At 38.9% G+C, this 20,433-nt stretch overlaps 1 protein-coding gene across 1 annotated transcript in view; it reads left to right on the forward strand.

Moving 5' to 3' along the window:
- Positions 1–20,193, forward strand: part of LOC147707968 (amine sulfotransferase-like) — a 426,437-nt gene extending 406,244 nt beyond the window's left edge. Inside the window, exon 8 of the mRNA XM_086926774.1 lies at positions 18,439–20,193. Within this exon, the coding sequence (XP_086782900.1) occupies positions 18,439–18,563 (125 nt within the window). The 3' untranslated portion in view covers positions 18,564–20,193. The remainder of the gene's footprint in view (positions 1–18,438) is intronic.
- The last annotated feature ends 240 nt before the right edge of the window (positions 20,194–20,433 follow it).

The following is a 20,433-nucleotide window of genomic DNA, read 5'->3' on the forward strand; positions in this document are numbered from 1 at the left end:
GGGGGAACGCACGGGTTTAAAAAGTGACGCATCTACCTAGATGCGTCACTTTTTAAATATGGCGCAACGAGGCGCATATTTTACGCTGCTGGTGCGTCACAAAAAGTGACGCACCGGCGGCGCAAAACTAACGCAAGGCCTCATAAATAAGGGCCCAGGTTTGTGGTTTTGTCATGCTCGCGTCTTCCTGATTCAATGATCTGCAAGCATTGCTACAAGCAGCACAAGGAACCGCAGGAGAAACTGAATGACGATTAACATTAGTCCCGAGACCACAGCGAACAATATTCCTGATAAGAAGATCGAATCCAAGATGCAAATTTAGAAAAATCAAGAAACTATCCTTGATCGCTGCGCTAAACGCACAACATGGACACACAAACATTCTCAAAAATACACATCTATTCACTAACAGTTAATGAAAATTTAAATGTGAAAGTAAAATCTTAAGAAACTTCAATTCAAAAAGGCAACATATATAAATGTAAAACGTGAAACGCCATACGCAAGCTTTCAACAGATATTGTTATACAGAGCACTAACTGCACAGCTATAATAGCACTTTCTAACAGGATAAGACACACACTAACAATCAGAACACCCTATACAGAACTCCTAACATACCCACAGCTAATATGACCCGGATACGCCTGCAGTGGACTGCTGCAGCACCAAATAGCACTTGCACACCAGAAGGAGCCAGGCTATTGGCCTAGCAGAGGTTTAAGCAATCAGCAAACATACTTCAAGGGCTCAGTGAATATGACATGGCACCCTCAACAAGGACAGGAGTAGAAACCTATACCCGACACATTACGAACTGGCCTGCAGTAGTGGCCTCTGGATCAGGTGGACAGTAGGGACTGCTTGAAGCCATCCCAAGTGGCCGACAGTGCTGCGTACAAAGGTCAACAACATATACGCAGTGGTAGATTATCAGAGAGCCGCACCAAACTGGCATTGAAGGGCAGGCAATGTGCCAATGCCCCCTCCATCCATAGTTCTACACATGGTCACCCCACCCTCTAAGCTGCCCTACTGGGAGACTATCAACTGGGTCAAAATGAAGAGAGTGGCAGGGTCGGAGAAGAGGGGTGGGAGAAATTCTATCAATAGGACTCCCCTCAATAGGGACAGAAGCCACGGAATCAAAGAGACTGAGGCAGTCCTGCTGTCTGTCCCCACTCACGAACAAAGGGATATTTGTTGTGGCAAAATATCAATGTTCTATTTTTTTCTTTTTTTTGCGATAGATATTTTAGGGTTGAAGATAATGTACTTGCAATCTAAAATACAGTAAGTAGATACTACTGAGATACATGTTCCTGGTCTTCGATTTTGAGGTCGATACTAGCACAAACAAGTCTGTCTAGTGCCGTTCTCTAGGAAGGCTCTTATCCGCTGCTTTGTAACGGCCTTCCTTTTAGTCTCGTGTTTCATTTATATTATATTAACAGACGTAATAAAGGACTCCCCTTGCAGCTGTTCCTCAGTTACTTATTGGGCCCCATGACTAAGTGGACTCCGTGGTTCGTTTATTCGGATACACCGAAAGGTTAGAGGTAAAAATCCTAATGAGTACAACCAGTTTCGTGTTTGATAAGCTGCAGTGGCACAACCTGCCGATTAGCCGGTGTGGACTTTATTTAACTTTAGAAGTGGTCTACTGGCCAGCGTGTTAGCGTTGTGCACGAGAACAAACTCAGACAGGTGGAGAGCCAGAATAAGAAGCGGGAGGCAGCTCGGGCGCAGCACGTCTTCCGGAGACGTGCGCATTCACAGAGCTGAATCGGCTCGTGCACAGGCCAGTAGCAGCTCGTTCACAGCTCTATCTCCCTTGCCAGTTAACACGGTGACTATAGAACTCGCTGGCAGGAGCGCTTCGCGCTCCAATGCCAGCTCAACCTAAAAAACAAGGAACACAGGCAAAACATTGATTACCTGCAATTTAGTTTAGAGGAATAATAATTACATACAAAAACATTAAAAGGTGGGTTGGAACAAGTAGCTATTTACTTGACTTCACTGGAGTGTTCTCAAAAGTGAGGCTCCGGCGGCGCAACCCTCTTGTAAATGAGACCTTTTGTCTTTCTCAATACCCTTACCTTGTAAATAGGCTTTTATGGTGTGCACCTGCAGCAGTTTACCTATTATCTCGAAAACACATAGCAGCATGTCAAAATGAGCTACTCAGGTGTGAGCCTGTCCCTGTATTTTATCAAGCTCTCCTAAGGCTCCATCTTCTCACCGGGAATCTTCAAACTATAAACGGAGCAGTTGGAAGTCCAGTACACTCATGGAAGTAGGGATAACATATATCTAGTTTTAGTAATATGTCTCTTATCAGCCAAACAAATCTAGAATGTGCCCTTATCTGCTGTGACAGTGACAGCAAGAGATTCACTGGCTCTCTGCACTTAATTCTGAAGGGTTCTGCCCACAGTACATCTTGGCTATCAGGTCCTTGTTCACGTGCAAAGATACAGCCCTCAACTTTAGTAATCACATTGTGCAAACAGCACAATCTGCTTGGCACCAGCTCTACTCGCTTTGCAGAGTAAAAGCCTCTTCACCAAAACTGAACTTCCGAAGTGCTGGTCCTATCCCATATAAATGGAAACAATATTTACCCTCTTGCTGGCATCCCTGAAGCATAAGCGACACCCCTAAAGAGCGTGCTCTGCCCTTTTTGTAATCCACTGATCTGGCAGTATGACAATTTTTTATTTTTTTTAGGTAAATATTTTTTATTTAAGATTAAAGGTAATAAAAAACAATACAATTGTCATTTAAAATATAATGAGTTAAACATATTACATAGTTGACAAACTTCTTAGTAAAGTAATCCCTTGGAAATCGTAAAAGATTATGAAATATGAAGCAACAAGTGGGAAATAGTAAATGTTGGAGAACAGCGTTTACAACGCAACTTTTACAACGCAGTACCTTTACGATGCAACCATTACAACGCAAGTCATTACAATGACTTGCGCTTGGGGGCACTCTAGGATAGGGAATAGTTTTAATTTACTATCCAACACCTTCCCTACTATCCACGGGGACTGGAGTTGGAATAGTAAAATAAAGTATTCACTATCCAGTGCCCCCCAACGCAAGTCGTAACGACTTGCGTTGTAAAAGTTGCGTTGTAAAGGCATGCGTTGTAAAAGCATGCATTGCATCAACGTACATCCTAAATGTTTATCTATCGTCATACTTTTTTTTACAAAACAGAAAGAGGGAGAAGGAGGAAGAAATAGAACAAAGGAGAGAAAAATAGGCAAAAGAGAGGGAGAAACGTACAAGATTTAGGCAAATGATAAGTGTGAAAACAGAAAGGTAGTGATAAGTAGCCAAAGTATATTCGATTAAATTTTTTGAGACATCGACGAAAAAGAGACAGTAAATATTCTATGTTCATCACAAATAAGATTCCACTAAGTTAATATACATATTTTAGGATTATATTTCCAACAAGTTAATATAACTTTAGAAGCAAGTGCAATAAAGATAACAAATAGTATTCGCTTTGGAGAAAGGTTGTTAAAATCTGCCGACACAGGTCCAAGAAATACATTTTGAATAGATAATGTAATATTGCATGAAAATATCATTAAACATTTTGACCAAAAAGATTTTCAAAACTTAGCCACTTTAGGCCAATAGTATAATAGGTGGCTTAAAGTACCATCGGAAAGAGAGACATGACCAGCATTGGGGAGAGGCAGAGGAATCAATTTTATGTATAAGAAAAGGAGTAATAACTGCTCTATTATACACCAAAAATAAAGATTGAGTAATGTTGTCAGCTTTAGAGGTATTAAATATTCTATACCACGAAAATTATCCCATTGGTGAACAGATAATGACAGAGAAAGGTCTGTCTCCCATAATAATCCAATAGAGGATTTGTTTCTGATGGTGATAGGAGAAGAAAGATGCCTATATATGAGAAATGCTTTGGGGATGGAGTCGTGAGTAAGATTGTATAATGGCTTCGAATGAGTGAATAGGGTAGAATCAGGAGAAAAATGGTTGTTCAATAAAAAAGAAAGATTGAAGTACAGGTAATAATTGATTATATTATTGTAGGCAGAAATTAGGCAAGTTATATTGTTCTTTTAATTGAGCAAAAGATAAAACTGAGTTTTAGGAGATCAAATGATGAACATAAAAAATACCCTTTTCCTTCCAATATTTGAAATAAAATGATTTATGATGAAATTGAATACATTTATTGTACCAAATAGAAGGTGCAAGAAAAGATTGAAAAAGGTCAGATACATGGTTAAATATTGTGTGTAGCAAATGTTTGGAGTACTTTAAAATTGGATATTTAGATATAAATGTACAATTATACATGAAAATAACATCATAAAATAAAAAATCAAGCAGTAAAGAGCGCCCAGAAGGTATCTATTGAGAAACAGGAGGATCAGAGTAGTCTCTGGTCAGAGCATAAAATTGTCTAATTAAAACTAAGTCTAAGTTGGGAAAACATACATCACTCTCAGTCTTTGGCCAAAGTGATTTGGATAAGGCAATATGGGCATGTTTGTTATTCCGAAGTAATTTAGTGCAAATAGAAGTAATCTGTAAAAAATAGTAATTAGGAATTTTTAAAAGGTAACCTAGAGATTATAAAAAGTAAATGAAGAACAATCATCATTTTAATGGTATCTAATCTGCCCCACCAGAATAAAAATAAGGGAGACACAGCAGAAAATAAACTTTGAAGTTTAAGGTTTAGGGTAGGCAATTTATGAGCAAGTGTATTAGAAATGGTGGGAGAAAACCAGATACCCAAATGATTAATCTTAGAGGGACTCCGTGCAAATTTAGTGTTATCAAACATTTAACAGTAATAAGAGGAGTTTAACAGTAAAATCTCAGTTTTAGATTTTTTTAAATTTGTAATCAGAGATAGCAGAGTATAAATCAATGTTTTGTATAAAGGGTTTTAGGGAAGCGAGGGGATTTGACATATAGACCAAAATATCATCTGCAAAAGCTGAGAGTTTGATTTCTAGGGAATTGTGTTTAAAGCCAGATATAGCATATTACATAGAATGCACTCAAGGAAGGGCTCAGAGCAAAGGAGAAAAAGCAAAGTTGAGAGAGAACAACCCTGTCTAGGTCCTCTATGTAAATTAAAATAGGGGGTTCAACATATAATAGTTTGATAAAGGAAATAAACTTCGGGCCCAAACCACACCACTGAAGAGTGGTAAACATAAATTGCCAATTTATTCAATGAAAAGCTTTTTCAGAATCAAGTGAGAGATCAGAAAGAGGAAATGGATATTTTTTCCCAGAGGCAAGGGCGTTAGAGAACATTCTAGCATTATTGGAGGCAAGCCTGCCTTTAATAAAACCAACCTGGTCAGGCTTAACAGGGTGGGGAACAACATCCTCCAAACTAGATTCTAGAATTTTTGCAAACATGTTACAATCATAGTTAATTAACGAAATTGGCCATTTTTACTGAGGGTAGGATCTTTATCAAATTTAGGGATAATGGCAAGAAGGGCATCCAAAAAGTAGCCACTGTCTTTAGAACTAAGCAAAAAAGAAACAAACAATTCAAAGAATTTAGGGGCAAAAATAGAGGAATATGAGCAAATATGCTCAATGGAGAAGCCATCTGAACAGGAACTTTGGCCTATTTCAAAGACTTAATAGCATCGATAACTTCCTGAAGAGTAACAACTTTTACAAGAGTTAAAAGAATATATGGAATAGAGGGGGAGTTAGGGAGGTCATGCAAAAAGTCTTAATATCGCACTCAGAAAGAGTTTTTATCCTCTGCATATATAGAAATTTACAATAGGAATGGAAAGCAATAATAATATCAGAGTCAGAGGACAATATAGTGTTGTTGTGTTCATTACAAGTAGGGCCAATATTTTTCCGTTCCGATTTGATTTTTAAATAGTTGGCCAAAATGTTGCCACTTTATTTTGGACACCATGGTACTTAGAATTAATTTTGAGGAGGACGTTGCACCGTAGCAATCTTATTCCGGGCAGACTTGGCTTCAATCAGTCCCAACAAGTTAGCGGAGGACTTGGATGTGTAGTATGTATGCTCAAGAACATTGATATATTGGAGAGCTGAGAGGTATTTAGAATCTAACATCTTTTTCCTTTTGGCATAGTAGGCAATGGTGAAGGCCCTAAAAGAAGCCTGAAAGCATCCCAATTGTTGTGAACAGTAGTGTCTTGAGGGTGATTGAGCTGAAAAAAATTATTAATAAAGGAATTTGCTTCTTAAATAAAGGCTTGGTCTGATAGTAAGGAGTTATTAAATCACCAGTGTCCTTGTTTAAAAGTGATAAGAGACGTGATAGGAGGACAAAACAGGGGCATGGTCAGAAATAAAAATATAACCAATTTCTGATGATTGAATAGAGGGGAGTAAGGATTTAGAAACAAGAATATAATCAATTTGAGACGTATGCTGTACATTAGAGAATAATGTAAATCCATATATATCCGGATTACATGTTTTCCATACATCAAAGAATGGACGAGAGGCAATAGCAGAATGGAATGCTTTATGAGACTTATCAGGATTATATTTGCAATTAGATCTCCTATGTGTAAATGGGTCCAACCAATCATTACAATCACCAGCAACAATAATATTAGGATTAGAGATAGAAGATAACTTTAATTTAACACTGTGCCAAAATTCTGGATCACATTTAACAGGACCATAAATATTGAAGTAACATGTTTTTTAAATATATTAGCGTCAACCAAAACCCATCATCCGTTTGTGTCACATTCAGATTACAAAATCTGAATATACAACGACTTGTGGGATAAAATGGCTACACTACCTTTGCGTTTAACAGCAGGAGAAAAGATGACCTGACCAACCCAGTGACGTTTAAGTATAAGTGATTTAACATCATTACAATGCGTTTCCTGCAAAAAAGCAACACGTGTATTAAGCTTAGATAGGTGAAAATGTTTGATGGGATGACCCCGACCACGAACATTCCACAAGACAACATCAAACATGATGTAGGGTGGGGAAGAGGATACAGGAACGGTTTTAACAAGCTGCAAAATTAACTCCTTCTGTGCTGCGCGAATTTTGCCCCGGTGCTGAACGTTCCATTGGGCCTATGGAACAATGACGGAACGATTCCGTCATAAGCACAGGCCACCTTAGGCTCATGACGGAACCGTTCCGTCATGAGCATGGAAGGGGTTAATAAGCAAAATAAAAAGACACCGTTTATCAATAAAGAAAGAACATAAGAAAACAGTTATTATGAAAAGAAGAAAGAGGATATAAGAAACACTCGTACAAATATATGGAAAATAAGAAAAAGAAACAAGGAAAAGAGAAAGAAGGCAAAATTGGAGAGAAATAGAAATGAGGGAAAGAAAATAAGAGAAGGAAAAATACAGGACTGATCAAAGATAGAAATCCAGATCAGGAAAAAGGAGAACAAAGAATGAGCATAGGGCATGATAGAGTCAAAAGCAAGAAAGACAGCAGAGAAGGAGACTAAATGGTCTACAACAAAATAGCCATATGCGTAAAGAAATATTGAATCAAAGAATACAATAAGAAAATCCATGCAAAAATTAAGAGTATTTACCAACATCAAGCATTAGCCTCCATATTCTGACTTGTAATATTCATCAAAAACGTTTTTAGTTTAGTCGGATCATCAAAAGACTATGAGACACCTTCATGGGTGATTTTACTGAAGCAGGTATGTAGAATACCATAACAAATGTTTTGTTTTCTCATTCGGGGTCGAACAGCTAGGAATTCTTTTCGACAAGCATTAGTTGCATTGGAAATGTCTTGAGAGATGAATATGTTATGACCAGACCAGACAACGCTTTTCCTTAGCCGTTTTCAAAACACGCATCATGTCAGTAAATTCTAAAAAGAGCATTATGATACCACGCAGCTTAGTGGAGTGGGGTTGAAGACGGCCCAAGCGATGTGCTCATTAAATGTTAAGAGAGGGTGTAGATTGAAGGCCAAGAAGATCAGGGAAACATTTCTTCAGGAAGGTCAGAAGGTCCAGACCTTCAAAGTTCTCAGGGAGACCATAAAGGTGGAGATTGTTCTTTCTGCTTCGTTTTTCAAGGTCCTCAGTATGCAATTTCCGATTTTTGATTTCATGTTCTAAAATAGGTATTTTGAAGGTCCCAATACGCCATTCCAACTGGGACATCTTGCCCTCATGACAATCCTGCGGTCTTCAATTTGTTGTAGCTTTTCATTAGTTGCGCACAGCAATGGTTTAAGACTTCGCACCTCAACCATAATAGTGTCTGAAACTGGGTTATAGGACGTCAGAATTAGAGAGGGAGGGTCATTTTTTCTCTCTTTGATTTTGTACCTGAAGAAAGTGGCTTAGAAGATGTATGTGAGTCCCTGGCCATCTTGATTAAGCAAATTGAATGCTGCTTAAGCTTTTGACAAGATCGCATCTTGAAGTGAAGGGTCATTCCAGGAAGACATTCTTGAAGAAAAGTTGCCCAATAAACCTGAGGAGGCTGGATATCAGGTTGTTCTTATGGAAGGAGGGGAATTCACCGCTATAGTACCAAGAGTTAAGGAGATCACTTCAACAACTGTCAATGGTGCATGAAATTACAACAACGGGCAATTCCTGAGGAGGCAGGAAAACAGATGTGAGTGGCGCTCTGAAAAATGGCAGCTCAGATGTGTGAAGAAAATCACTGCAGCAGCACCAGGATCCAAAAGAAACATACCTTACTGAAACTTTTGAAGTTGGAGGTGCCACGACGTCCAAGAGTTGTAAACCCGGCCCCCTTTAGTCAAGCTGTTGAGTCCCAGATTAAAGTGATTTACAAACTAGTGAAGAACATGTGGGAAATCCTAGCATTGTGCATTAGTAAAAGTCAAGTGAATTGTTAACAACATTCTGAAAATAAACTACAAACTGGTTTGGAGAGAGGGTGGAAAGATATTTATAATAGATTTGCTAGTCCATGTAGTAATGAGCTATGACTCGGCTGTGCTTCGTGGTTTCCATTACTTTGTGGTGGCTTGGTCTTTATTGTTGAAACACATTCCTTGGTCTGTTTTATCTTGCCTTGTTCTTTACCAGCTATCACTGAAATTATCATTAAATCCAGTCTCAGTTACTCCTTTGTGTTTATTTTTTTGTGGTTGCAGAAATAAAGCAGGACTAAATTACAGCTGACAGGTAATTCCTGGGAAGCAGGAAATCCAAGACGCGAGCGGCTCACTAGAAGTGAAGACAATCACCGCCACTGCACCGCCAGTTATAAAAACATACCTCAGTGAAACTTTTGAAAGTTTGAGACGCTGCTTGAAAACTTTAGTGGTTGGAGAAAGGCGTGGCATGAGAAAGCTAAAAACAATGACGAAGGTCCGCGTTTGTTGCGTAGCTCAGCAGTCTGCCGATATCTTGCCTCGGCACGGAAGCCATGCCCAACTAAAAAGAAATAACGCTCAAATTAGCTCAAATGTAGGTTGGTGGTAGTAACATGTTTAGTGTGGCAAATTGCCATGGATGCTACTCAGATGTGTCTGGGTTCTGCTCAACATGACCGAAATATATGATGACTGCTGCTCAACCAGGCTGGGACTTCTGGTTTTGGCAGGTGGCTACCTACTGTGTCAGTGGGCTGTGCATGGTGGTTGTACTCAGAGACAGCACTGATGCAGGCTACTTGCTACTCAGTTTACTGATATTACAGATTCAGTAATGTATACATCTGATTACAGATACTGCAGATGCTTGAATCAACATTGCCAAGGAGTGTACGGCATACATTTTCATAGCAGTTCCAAGAATGTCCCCAAAACAATAATCATATAAGTTTATACTTAGCCTCTGTATTTATACCAACCATGGTAATAACAGGTTTGAATTGATCCTTCATGTAAAACATGCATTGCCAAGACAGTTTTCTGCAAAGCAAATTTTGGTTAAAATTAATTTTAACATTTACATTTTAAATTCCTCTTGTGCCACAATATTTTATAAGTGTTACTAGGGACATGAGTGTTCATGTGCAGATATTTATAAATTACACTTGCAGATGCATGGGCAAGGTCAGCTCTAGGGTGATGTGACTGGTGCAATCGCATTTGACACTGACTTTGGGAAGGAGGGGCTGTGTTTAGAGTTATTTGTGTGCCCAGCAGTTTTCAGACAACAATAAAAATGTCAAGATAACTCTAGTGATTAATGTTCCTAGAGCGATCCAGTTTTGACTGATCATAAAGTGGCACAAAGGGTTAATGTGCCTGCTGCAGAGAACACATACCATGAAAGTCACCGAACTTTATATTATGTGGATCACTTAGTAGGTTACTGCTTTTGCCACAGAGGTACTTTTGTTGCTTGCAGTTGATAAGTTACAACCTTAATCTTTTTGTTTTCAAATCTGTTTTATTGACTTTTTATGCAACAGTACACAGGAACAACCGTAGTTTGTGATAATGTTTCACTCAGTCATGGCATCGGTATCAATACATGCATGCACATTACACATCACTTTATCTTAATCTCATCTGTAGTCTACACATTGCACAAGATGACTGTCCAGCAAGTCCTGACCGCTACTTCTTCAACTGAAAAGAATCTTATGCATCCTCCAGTTCTGACAACTTGGGCTTATGTACAGATGAATCAATTTGAATAAGAACAACAACAAAAAAAATGACCTGCTTGTGTTTTTTTGTCATAAGTTACAACCTTAATATAGTACAGTGAGCTATGAATTCTCATCAAAGAGCTGCATGCAAAGTTCATGATACAGGTTGGAATATTGTGTTTTCCCCCATCTTCATTATCCTAATGTTGCTAAAAAGGGTTAATTTGGGTAGAAATACAGTCTTACAAGTAAATCAAATCAAATCAAATCGAGCTTTATTCGATTGTAAAGAGAAACATCTATAAAAGCATAGTATATTTACAAATAGATAAAAAAGGTTACAGTTAAATCAGATCTAACCAAAATCATAAAATATCATAATAATGACAAAGTTAAATTAACTTAGCAGCATTTGGTTTTCTCAATATTCCGTTCCTCCAGTAAATAAGCAGTTTTAACTCCTCACATGAGAGCTACGACAGGTGGAGTGAAAAATGCAGTATACCTATACGTATAATCAGTACAATAAGCTTAAACAACCGACAGATTAAGACAGAGTGTATACAAATTCAATATATCAAGATTGGTGCAAAAACGCAGCGAGTTAGGGGCATTAACAGTTAAACCAGCATTGTAGGTGGGGGAGGTGCAACCCATTTTTTACTACAGGTTATGCTTTATCGCCAGTTTCAAGACATTTGCTATAGATTTAGCAAAGGGTTCAGCATCTAAAAATTGGAGGGCAAGAAATGCAGGGCGACACCTACGTAGACCCATGACTTTCAGGATGGGAATAAGCCAGTGTTTCCTTGGATCCTAGTAAAATTTACAAAACATTATTGTATGGATCGCTATTTGGGGAGAGGTGTCATCGCAAGGGCAGGGGTGAAGGGATTTTTCCCAGGTGTTCGTTTTAGGGAAAGTGACCATATGGTGAAAAATGGTTAGTCTAAGCCTGGTTAGCAATAGTCTTTCATAGCCCGAAAGATTAAAAGTTAAATATGGCTGGACCGTCATTGATGTTTGAATTTGTAGTGAGTGTTGCACAGTGACTTTAGAGACCTCACAATACAGTCGTAAGGATTCTAGGTGAGCCAGACAGGCCTTTTTAAGTTACTTCCTTGGGATTGCAGCAATTAGAATAGGAGAAGAGTAATACTGGGACATACCCAGATCGGTAAGAAATTTCCTAATATGGGCAATCCAGGCGATCTTGTGTGCCTTGTCGAGGGAGATACAGTCCTCTATGAATCCCCAGCAGAGAGCGGTTTCACTGGACGACCATATGCAATGCCACAGAAGGAGGGGTTCAATCCTTATCAGGTCTGTTATGTAGGACAAACTCACTTCCAGGTGACATGCATAGGTCGACATACCCTGCGGGAGAGCCAGAAGAAATCTTAGGAAACTATTCTACTGTTTGCACCTCCTCGACTTTGGCAAATCCCCACACGCCCGCCCCGTATATTGCACTTGAAATGCATTTTGCCCTGTAGATTTCCAGAAGTTCTAGCAAGTAAAGCCAGCCTCTGTGGTACGTTTTAATCCTGAGTTTGTGGTTCTCAAGATAAAACGCTCTTAAAATATACTGCCTAGTAGTATCAGTGACATGTAACTCCTACATTGTGTAATCCTCATTTTTGTAGAAAGTATTTCCCATAGACTGATTTACACACATATAGTTCATTGGCTTTCTATAATGCATGTGTGATGTAAAGTGCTCTGATTCTCTACACTGATATGAGTAGCACCTGAAAACAAATGGAATTCTGTGAAAGAGGGGCAAAGAGGAAATTAGGGGTGCTGATGGAGCATGGTAGTTAGGGAATTCACAGAAAAGCAGGTTTTTGGGCAGGCCCCAACAAAGATTGTCGCACTTAAAGCCACTGGCGCTCAATCCGACACTCTGCATAGGCCTGCCATTTGATTGACAAAGCCTCTTCATATATTTACTTCTACTGCACCGGTCACTTGATTCTTAACAGCTTTTTTCTCAGGCAAACTTGGAATGTTGCTTTCTATAAGTCAGAATTGCCAGCCCTTCAGACGCTAAAGTACTGCCTCCCCACTTGAATTGTGTTATTCTTTATATTCTCGTACTGAACAGATTTGTGCCAAGTGTATCTATCTTGCACCTTACAACAAAACATGAAATGCTACAAAATCAGGAAATAATTCATACATATATTTAAGGAGGGAATCCCTTCTAAAAGAGTAACTGCTGGGCCCAATGTTTTGCTGATGCTATCAAAGGTCAAGTCCTGAGTACCAGGGCTACATAGTATTGATTTCAGATCATGCCTCTTTCACCCCCCCCCACAGCACCTTTCTCTTTATTCCACTCTTGAAGGTTCTTTTTCATCCCTTCTTTTTCTAATTGTCACTGTTTTTCCATCATTCAATTCATCCTTCTTTCTCTCTTTTGTTTTTCATCCCCTTGTTTTGGATCAATGTCTGTTGAGAAAAAATATGTTCAGAGTCAAAAAATGAGTGTCAATTGGCCCCGACTGCAACTCCGGCTCAAATTAAGCACCCGATACAAAAACAAATAGTTGAGTTTGTTCTGCATGTTAGGATTTTGGATTCATACACTGATATTCCTCAGGCTTTTGTAGATGCATGATCCCTTTTTTGGAAGCCATCTCAAAGATGCTAGCACTAATGTAGTGTAGTAAAATGTGATTGCTCTCAGATTGCTCTCATAAACAACAGCAGGCTGTGTTGTGAAAGGTGGATTTTGGAACGATGGAGAAAATTAAATTACAATAACCTGTTCTGATGAATTGGCTAAGATAGTTGTTCACATAAGTCTTGAGGGCTTTATCTTGATAGACCTGAAAGCTATTGAGATCATCAGAACAAGCATTCTGTTTCCCCAGTAGATAGCTAGATGTGTTCAAGTATCTTTACGACAACATAAAAAGGACAGGATCTGAGAAGTAAATGGAGGGTCGTAAGCGTTTCTGGCAAAGTGAAGATTTTGTAGGTTGACTATTGATGGCTTCTACTTGGTAACATGTTCTGTTGCTCAAAGGTTGTTTTTATTTTCTTCTGAGCATCTGTCTTTTTGACGGCAGACATATATAACTTTGAATACACATTTATTATTGTTACCTTTGTTACCAGTAAAGGGGCAGAGACTGGGAAAGGCAGGCAATGCATGGTTGATGAGATCCGAATTTGTGATGTCACAAATCCAATTGATTGATCCTTTTTGTTGGCCATTGTTTAAGAATTGGGAAAAAAGCATTTGAGAGTGGTCAAAGCACTGAACCAGAATAGGATCGGCAAAATGTAAATAGTATGTTTTTCAAATCGTGCAATGGTAGGTCCTTTGATGTTCGAGGGATTAAAGCAATGTTGAAGTAAACCACGTTAATAATAAAATAGGTGAGAAGGGAGGTGGAGGACTCATTTGAAGAAGATTGAAATACAAATCAAAAATGTTATTATTTAAGTGAATTTTAGTTCATAAAACATTGTGTTTTTACTTAGGGAGCAAAAGGCTGTAGAGAGTGAATTAGAAGCATGAGAGACCATGTAGAAAGTTAAAAGTAGTTTATGTCCAAGGGTTTGAAGACTTATTGAGATTAGTCATAAGACGTTTCGTGGGGCATGTGGTAATGGAGGTGGTACAAAGGGGCATGTAATCTTAAACTTTGGCAGGATCAATGGCACAAGAGGGACAACCCTGGAAATTAAAAGGGTGGAAGTTTTTGAAAAGAATCCAGTGAAATGAAAATTGTTGAGAGCAATATAGAGGGCAAAAAACAGTAGGGGAAGAGATGTACAACTTGAGGAAACTTGGGGAATACAGTTTATGTTATGAAGATAAATGGAAAAGTGAAGGCATTTTCAAACAGACACAGAACTAGACAACAGAAATTAATGTTTCGCTAAACCACCTAAGCTTGGCATGTAAGTGCAATCAAGCATGCTTGCAAACGCCACTAAAATCTCAAAGTGGCATACATTATACATTAATACATCATTTTATTTTTTAAACGATTGGATGTTAAATGATATCTTTCTACTCTATTTTATTGAATGGTTAATAAAAACCTTTACAAAAAATAAAAGAAAAGTGAACAACATGCAGATAAAAACAAAAATAGATATCACAAGTGCCTATGGCCCTAGTTCTAAATTATATCTCAATTCAATTCAAAATGCTTTATTCGGTTTGTACAAGTACAACCATATAGCAACATACGTAAATGCAATTTCAAATTCACATTTATGAGGGTTTTAAATGATGAAACAGTTTAAATTATATCAATATCTATAAACCAAACCCATTTTTCGTTATATTATTATACAAAGCATGTCTCATTTGAGTGCAAGGCTATTCAGTCGCTATAAACATCGTAGCAGCAACTATTATTGTAAGAAAAGTTTGTGCAAAAAACGCTAGTGTAAAGTGCAAAATACCAATCCTATCGTATATATATGGTACTTTCGACAGGTGCAAATATGCAATATAAAGTGCATAGCAAAAAAATACATATGTAAACAGTTTGACTCAAGCGGTAAATTACACACAAAATAGTACACATTCATATTATAAAAATCATATTATGATTGATTTCCTTAGTGACATACATTTTAAAATGTAAGTGGCCACATAATAGCACACGTCTGGGGAAGCTAAATTAAACATCAGTTGCATCGCGGCTCTTGTATTGCACATATTATAGTTTAGAAACAATTGCTTCAGATAAAACTTTCTAAAACCAGTATAAAAATTGCAGAATAGTAAGAAGTGGCAGACGCTCTGTTTGGATTTTCCATCACATGGACACAGACATATCCCAGGTTTTTTTGCAGTGGGGAAAGCCACTAGGTGGTGAACTATTCCCAGCCTCAGACGCACAAGGACAAAGCGATGGGAATTAATACTAACAAATGTAAGATAAGAAGATAGACCTGTGCTAAGGTTGTATTCCATATATAAGTTAAACGTACTTTGCATTGCATACTTGTTCATTCTAGTCCCTTTTGCATGGTCCAGGTAAGTGGATTTGAGGTCATGCTTTGTTAAAATTTACTCTGTTAAGGTATCTTTAAAAATATCCTGACCAAAGAGGGTCTTGTACCAAAATTGTATATGTTTAAGCCAGGGGATATTAGAGTGACGATCAAGTTTAATACAATCCACAATTACTTCCTGTGTGAACCTGGTTTCTTCCTTGGCCCATATAGATCGCCATAGGGACAAGGGACGCAATGCAATCAAATCTGTAACGTAGTTTAGGCCAAGCTCTCTGTGTGTAATCTCGCTAGAGGCCGCAGCAGGGAGGCATAATAATCGTTTTAAGTACTTGTTTTCCTCCCGCTGGATGGACAGGGCAATTTGGGGATTATAACCCCATATCCCAGCTCCGTACAGAGCAGAGGCCATACACCTTGAATTGTAGATGGAGATCATCTCACGGATTCTGCGACCCCCGAGTTTTGATGCAAATCTAAAAATGCAATTTACATTTCTGATCATTTTCAAGTCAACACATGATTGTTCATTGGCCCATCTCCCGTCTCCTGAAAAGGTGATGCCTAAATCACAAAAATTCCGGACGGCCTCGAGTTTTTCCCCATCCAGAAAGAATGCCTTATTTTTCCTCATTTTCTTTCCAGAGGTCATAGTCATCGTCTTACCCTTGTTAATTTTAAGCTTTCTACCCTGTGTAAAAATATAGAACCTGTCAATTAACTTTTGCAGTCCTTTCGCGGTCCTGGAAATCAGGACCGCGTCGTCCGCATATAAAAGGACGGGTATTTGCTTTCCATTAATTATCGGTGCATCGGCATTAGATTCTCGTAAAAATTGATCAACCTGATTGATAAAATGAGAGAATAAAAGTGGGGCTAACACGCACCCTTGTCGGATGCCTCTTCCGATTTTAAAAAAGGGGGTACATTCACCATCGGTTCCGAATCTAACCTTACTTGAAAGACTACTATACATTCTGGCCAGGAGGTGAATGATTTCTGGTGGTGCACCCATGGCGAGAAGTGTTGGCCAGAGCAGCGCGTGTTCCACCAGATCAAATGCGGAACTTAAATCGGCAAAGCACATAAACAAATTCCCTTCCTTGGCTTTCGTGTACTTGCCTATAATAAGTTCCAGGTTCACGTACTGCTCCATAGTTCCTAGGCCCCTTCGAAACCCATACTGGATAGGTGAGAGGATATTGTTGTCTTCTGCCCAGGTTTCTAGTCTCACCGGAGAACGCGACTCAAAATCTTTAACGACGAGTCCAAGAGTGAAATTGGACGATAGTTTCGTGCTTCTGCCCTGGAACCCTTTTTAAATAGTGGCACTATGATTGATTGTCCCCATGAGGTCGGTAACTTGTCTTCAATTGCAGCATTAAAATAACGGGTCAGAATGGGGGCCCATAGGGTGATCTCAAATTTATAAAAATCCACAGGGACCCCATCGGGCCCAGAGGCTTTTCCCCCCTTGCTGTTCTCAATTGCCTCAATCACCTCGCTTAGTGTCACAGTAAACAATATTTTCTCCCATTTAAAACAGGTGGCAACGTCAGTATTTATGGTTAAAACATCGGAGTTAAAATCAGGAGTAAAATCAGAGTTAAAAATCCCAGTAAAATGTGCTATCCAGGCCCGGCAACTGACGTGTGAAGTTAGTTCTGGAATGTTATCGTTCTTCAGAAACGGGCTGTTTACAGTCTCCCAAAAAAGTTTGTGATCTTTTGTATCTGCAGCCAAGTCTAGTTTCGCCCATGCCTCATCCTGCAATTCCTTCTTCCTAGTTAAAAGTGCAGTTTTGTAGTTGTGCCGCTCTTCCCTGATTTTACTGGCATCTCTTGGTATAGCATCTAGTGATGTTTTTAGCTTTTTTAGTGACTGGGCACAATGTTCATCGAACCACACCGCCTTGACCTTCCTTGATTTCCGATTTCTGTATGTCAAGGATTTCTCAATCATTTTTGTAATGTTTAGAAAGTTGGATAACAAGGTTCGCGGGCATGTATTAGAAGACAGACAATACTCAACCTCACTGCTACATTTTAAGATCACATTGGCTACAAAATGAGTTGGGTCAACTTTTATCCATTTCACCCTCATCCCGTTTGGTCTTTCAGCCGCGATGTCATGGATTGGTTGACTATAAACATTCCTTTTGGCTCCCCTTCCCAATAGTTCAACGGTTACACTATTGTGATCACTTACTGATTGTTCAATTACCCACATATTGGAGTAAACTACGCAACAGGATATCATAATGTGATCAATAAATGATTGGCTGTTTCTCCCATGGAATGTTGGACACCTCACATTGTTTTTGTTCTTATTACATTCTAAAAGATCCAGGTCATATTTGGCTAATAGGTTATTTAATGCGCTGCCATAGTTATTGTGTGGGAAATGGTTATATACGCTAGTGTCCCTTCCTGAGTACTCCTCCCTGTGACCACAGGCCCCCTTAAGAGCATAGTTACATGTTTTAATATTAAAATCTCCTACCCATAGGATTGCGGCTGATTTAGATGTTCTTGATAAAATCACATCAATGGCCCGCTCTATGTCAGAAATAATCATTCCCCGTTTGGGCCCCACAATGTTATTGTAGAAGTTTACTACTATTAAATCTCCACATCTACTATGGGCCATGCGCAAAACGGAAGCATGCTCTCCAAGTACTACATGATGGCTAACATATATCTAATTTCTGACACAAGATCACAATTTCTGAGATTTTGTATAAAAAAAACTTAGAGAGTCAGTAGCAATTCTGCAACAGCAAAATCTGGTCCTTAGCCTTTGTGTTATCTTTTTTTAGGCACCATTGGAGATTGGAAAAACATCATGACTGTTGCACAGAGTGAACGATTTGACAAGATATTTCAAGAGAAGATGAAGGAGCTGCCATTTAAGTTTATTTGGGATATAAATGAAGACATGTAGTCCAAATATGTCAATGCATTAATTCTTTCATGTATTCTTTATGTTGTATGTTCTTTCAGTAAAAACTGTTTGCATTTGTGTATCTAGTAAAATAAAAAACACTTTTCTCCCTTGAGGTATAAACCAATTTCAGAGCAATAGTCAAGCCACTAATCCTTTCATACCAGGCTTCATGCCACCATATTGGCCACCTTTCAAGCTACTACAGCTCCTCTCATCAAAGCCTAAAGAAGGAAGACCATAGCACACCCACTCTGGCTCCACTCCAAAATGACATAGGAACTCGAATCTCTTGCCCTCCAGTACATGCGTGGGCTGCTGGGGGTGATGCCTTAGATCTGCAGGTTAAACTAGCTTCAACTGATATGTATGCAATACTTATCGGTGAGAACGCAGAGAACTGTTTTCTCAAATATACTGATTCCAGTTACTTTAAAAGAACTAGATTTAAGACTCTAATGGCAGCTTTTAAAATCTGGGCGTCATTTTGTAAGAAGCTGGGGCTGGGCAGATTCAAATGTTTATACCCGGATCAAAAGGAATATTTATCTTCCTGGGGAAATATTTGCAGACCCTGTAATGGCTGAATGGGGACGATGTGGGATTTGGAAATTTGGTGATCTGATGGGAGTTGATGGAGTACTCCAGTTCACAGATATCCAGAAGTTCTATGGCATTAACAGCAATATTTTTTTAAGTATCTGCAGGTCAGGAGTTATCTAGTAAACAAACAGGGAGGCTCTGTCAGGTTTTGCAAGAACTGGAGCCTGAATGTTATTGAGGATGGGGCGAAGTGCTCTATTAGAAGATTCTACTCAGAGCTGGCTGCCTTAAAAGGGGTATGATCTGGAAAAGTAGAGGAAGAGGGCAGATAAGCTCAGGTAGATAAGGATAGCTTTCAAGGCTCCCTAGAAATGGGGCGGACTATACTCTGCTCGGCAAGGTTGCAGGCCCAGCACTACAAAACAATGTATTCCTTGTATCATACACCTGCTTGGATAGCTCAGTGGGGGAGGGGGGGTACTGCAGGTACTGTGTGTCACCGGTGTAACGGGGTGATGATGCGGATATAACTCACATCTTTGCATCCTGTCCACAATTCCAGTCACTACATAGGGCTATTGAATTCTTTTTGGATAAACCATTAGGAATCAGCGCTACCCTTACACCAGCTTGGGTTCTCCTTGGCATAAGCGGGGGGACGACCAGTGTACACTATATTACTTTTTACTTATGGCCATGCATGTGTGTGGAGATGGCATGGTTGGATAAGGCAGACCCAACTTTTCACCAGTGGTTGGCTAGGTTGCTTTCGGTGTATAATTTGGAAAAGGGGATATATGATAGAAAGGGTAAGAAAGGTAGAATTCTTGGTAAACGTATTTGGGAACCTATTATGAGGTGGAAGGAGAATGTGTATAATTTGTGCTTTTTTGGGGAATATTGAACTCTGTTTTTAGGTTAATCCCTTCACACTGAAAACATTGATTGTTTATTTTTGGTTTGTTTCTTCTATTTACCTTTTTGTATTTTGGACGAGCGTCTGTGCTATATGTAAAAACTGTTTGATTAATTGTGGTGCGGAAATATGAAACTTAATAAACTTAATAAAAATATTTTATTTAAATGAGCTGGAATCTCTTTATACATAGCTAGGAAATGAAACATTTGGGATGTACAGAGCCATACTAGAGGCCAGACCATTGCTAAAAAAAAACCAGAAAAAATTTGATCGTAAAGTTTGTGATATTCATGTGTGTGTGGGCGTGTGTGTTGTGTGTGTATTTGTGTGTGTCTGTGCTTGCGTGAATTCATCCAACTTTTGATGACATGTACCCTATTTAGTGAATGCCATGTTGCTTTACATGAA

Source organism: Lissotriton vulgaris, chromosome 6 (assembly GCF_964263255.1).
Source record: "Lissotriton vulgaris chromosome 6, aLisVul1.2, whole genome shotgun sequence".
NCBI classification, from domain to species: Eukaryota; Metazoa; Chordata; class Amphibia; order Caudata; family Salamandridae; genus Lissotriton; species Lissotriton vulgaris.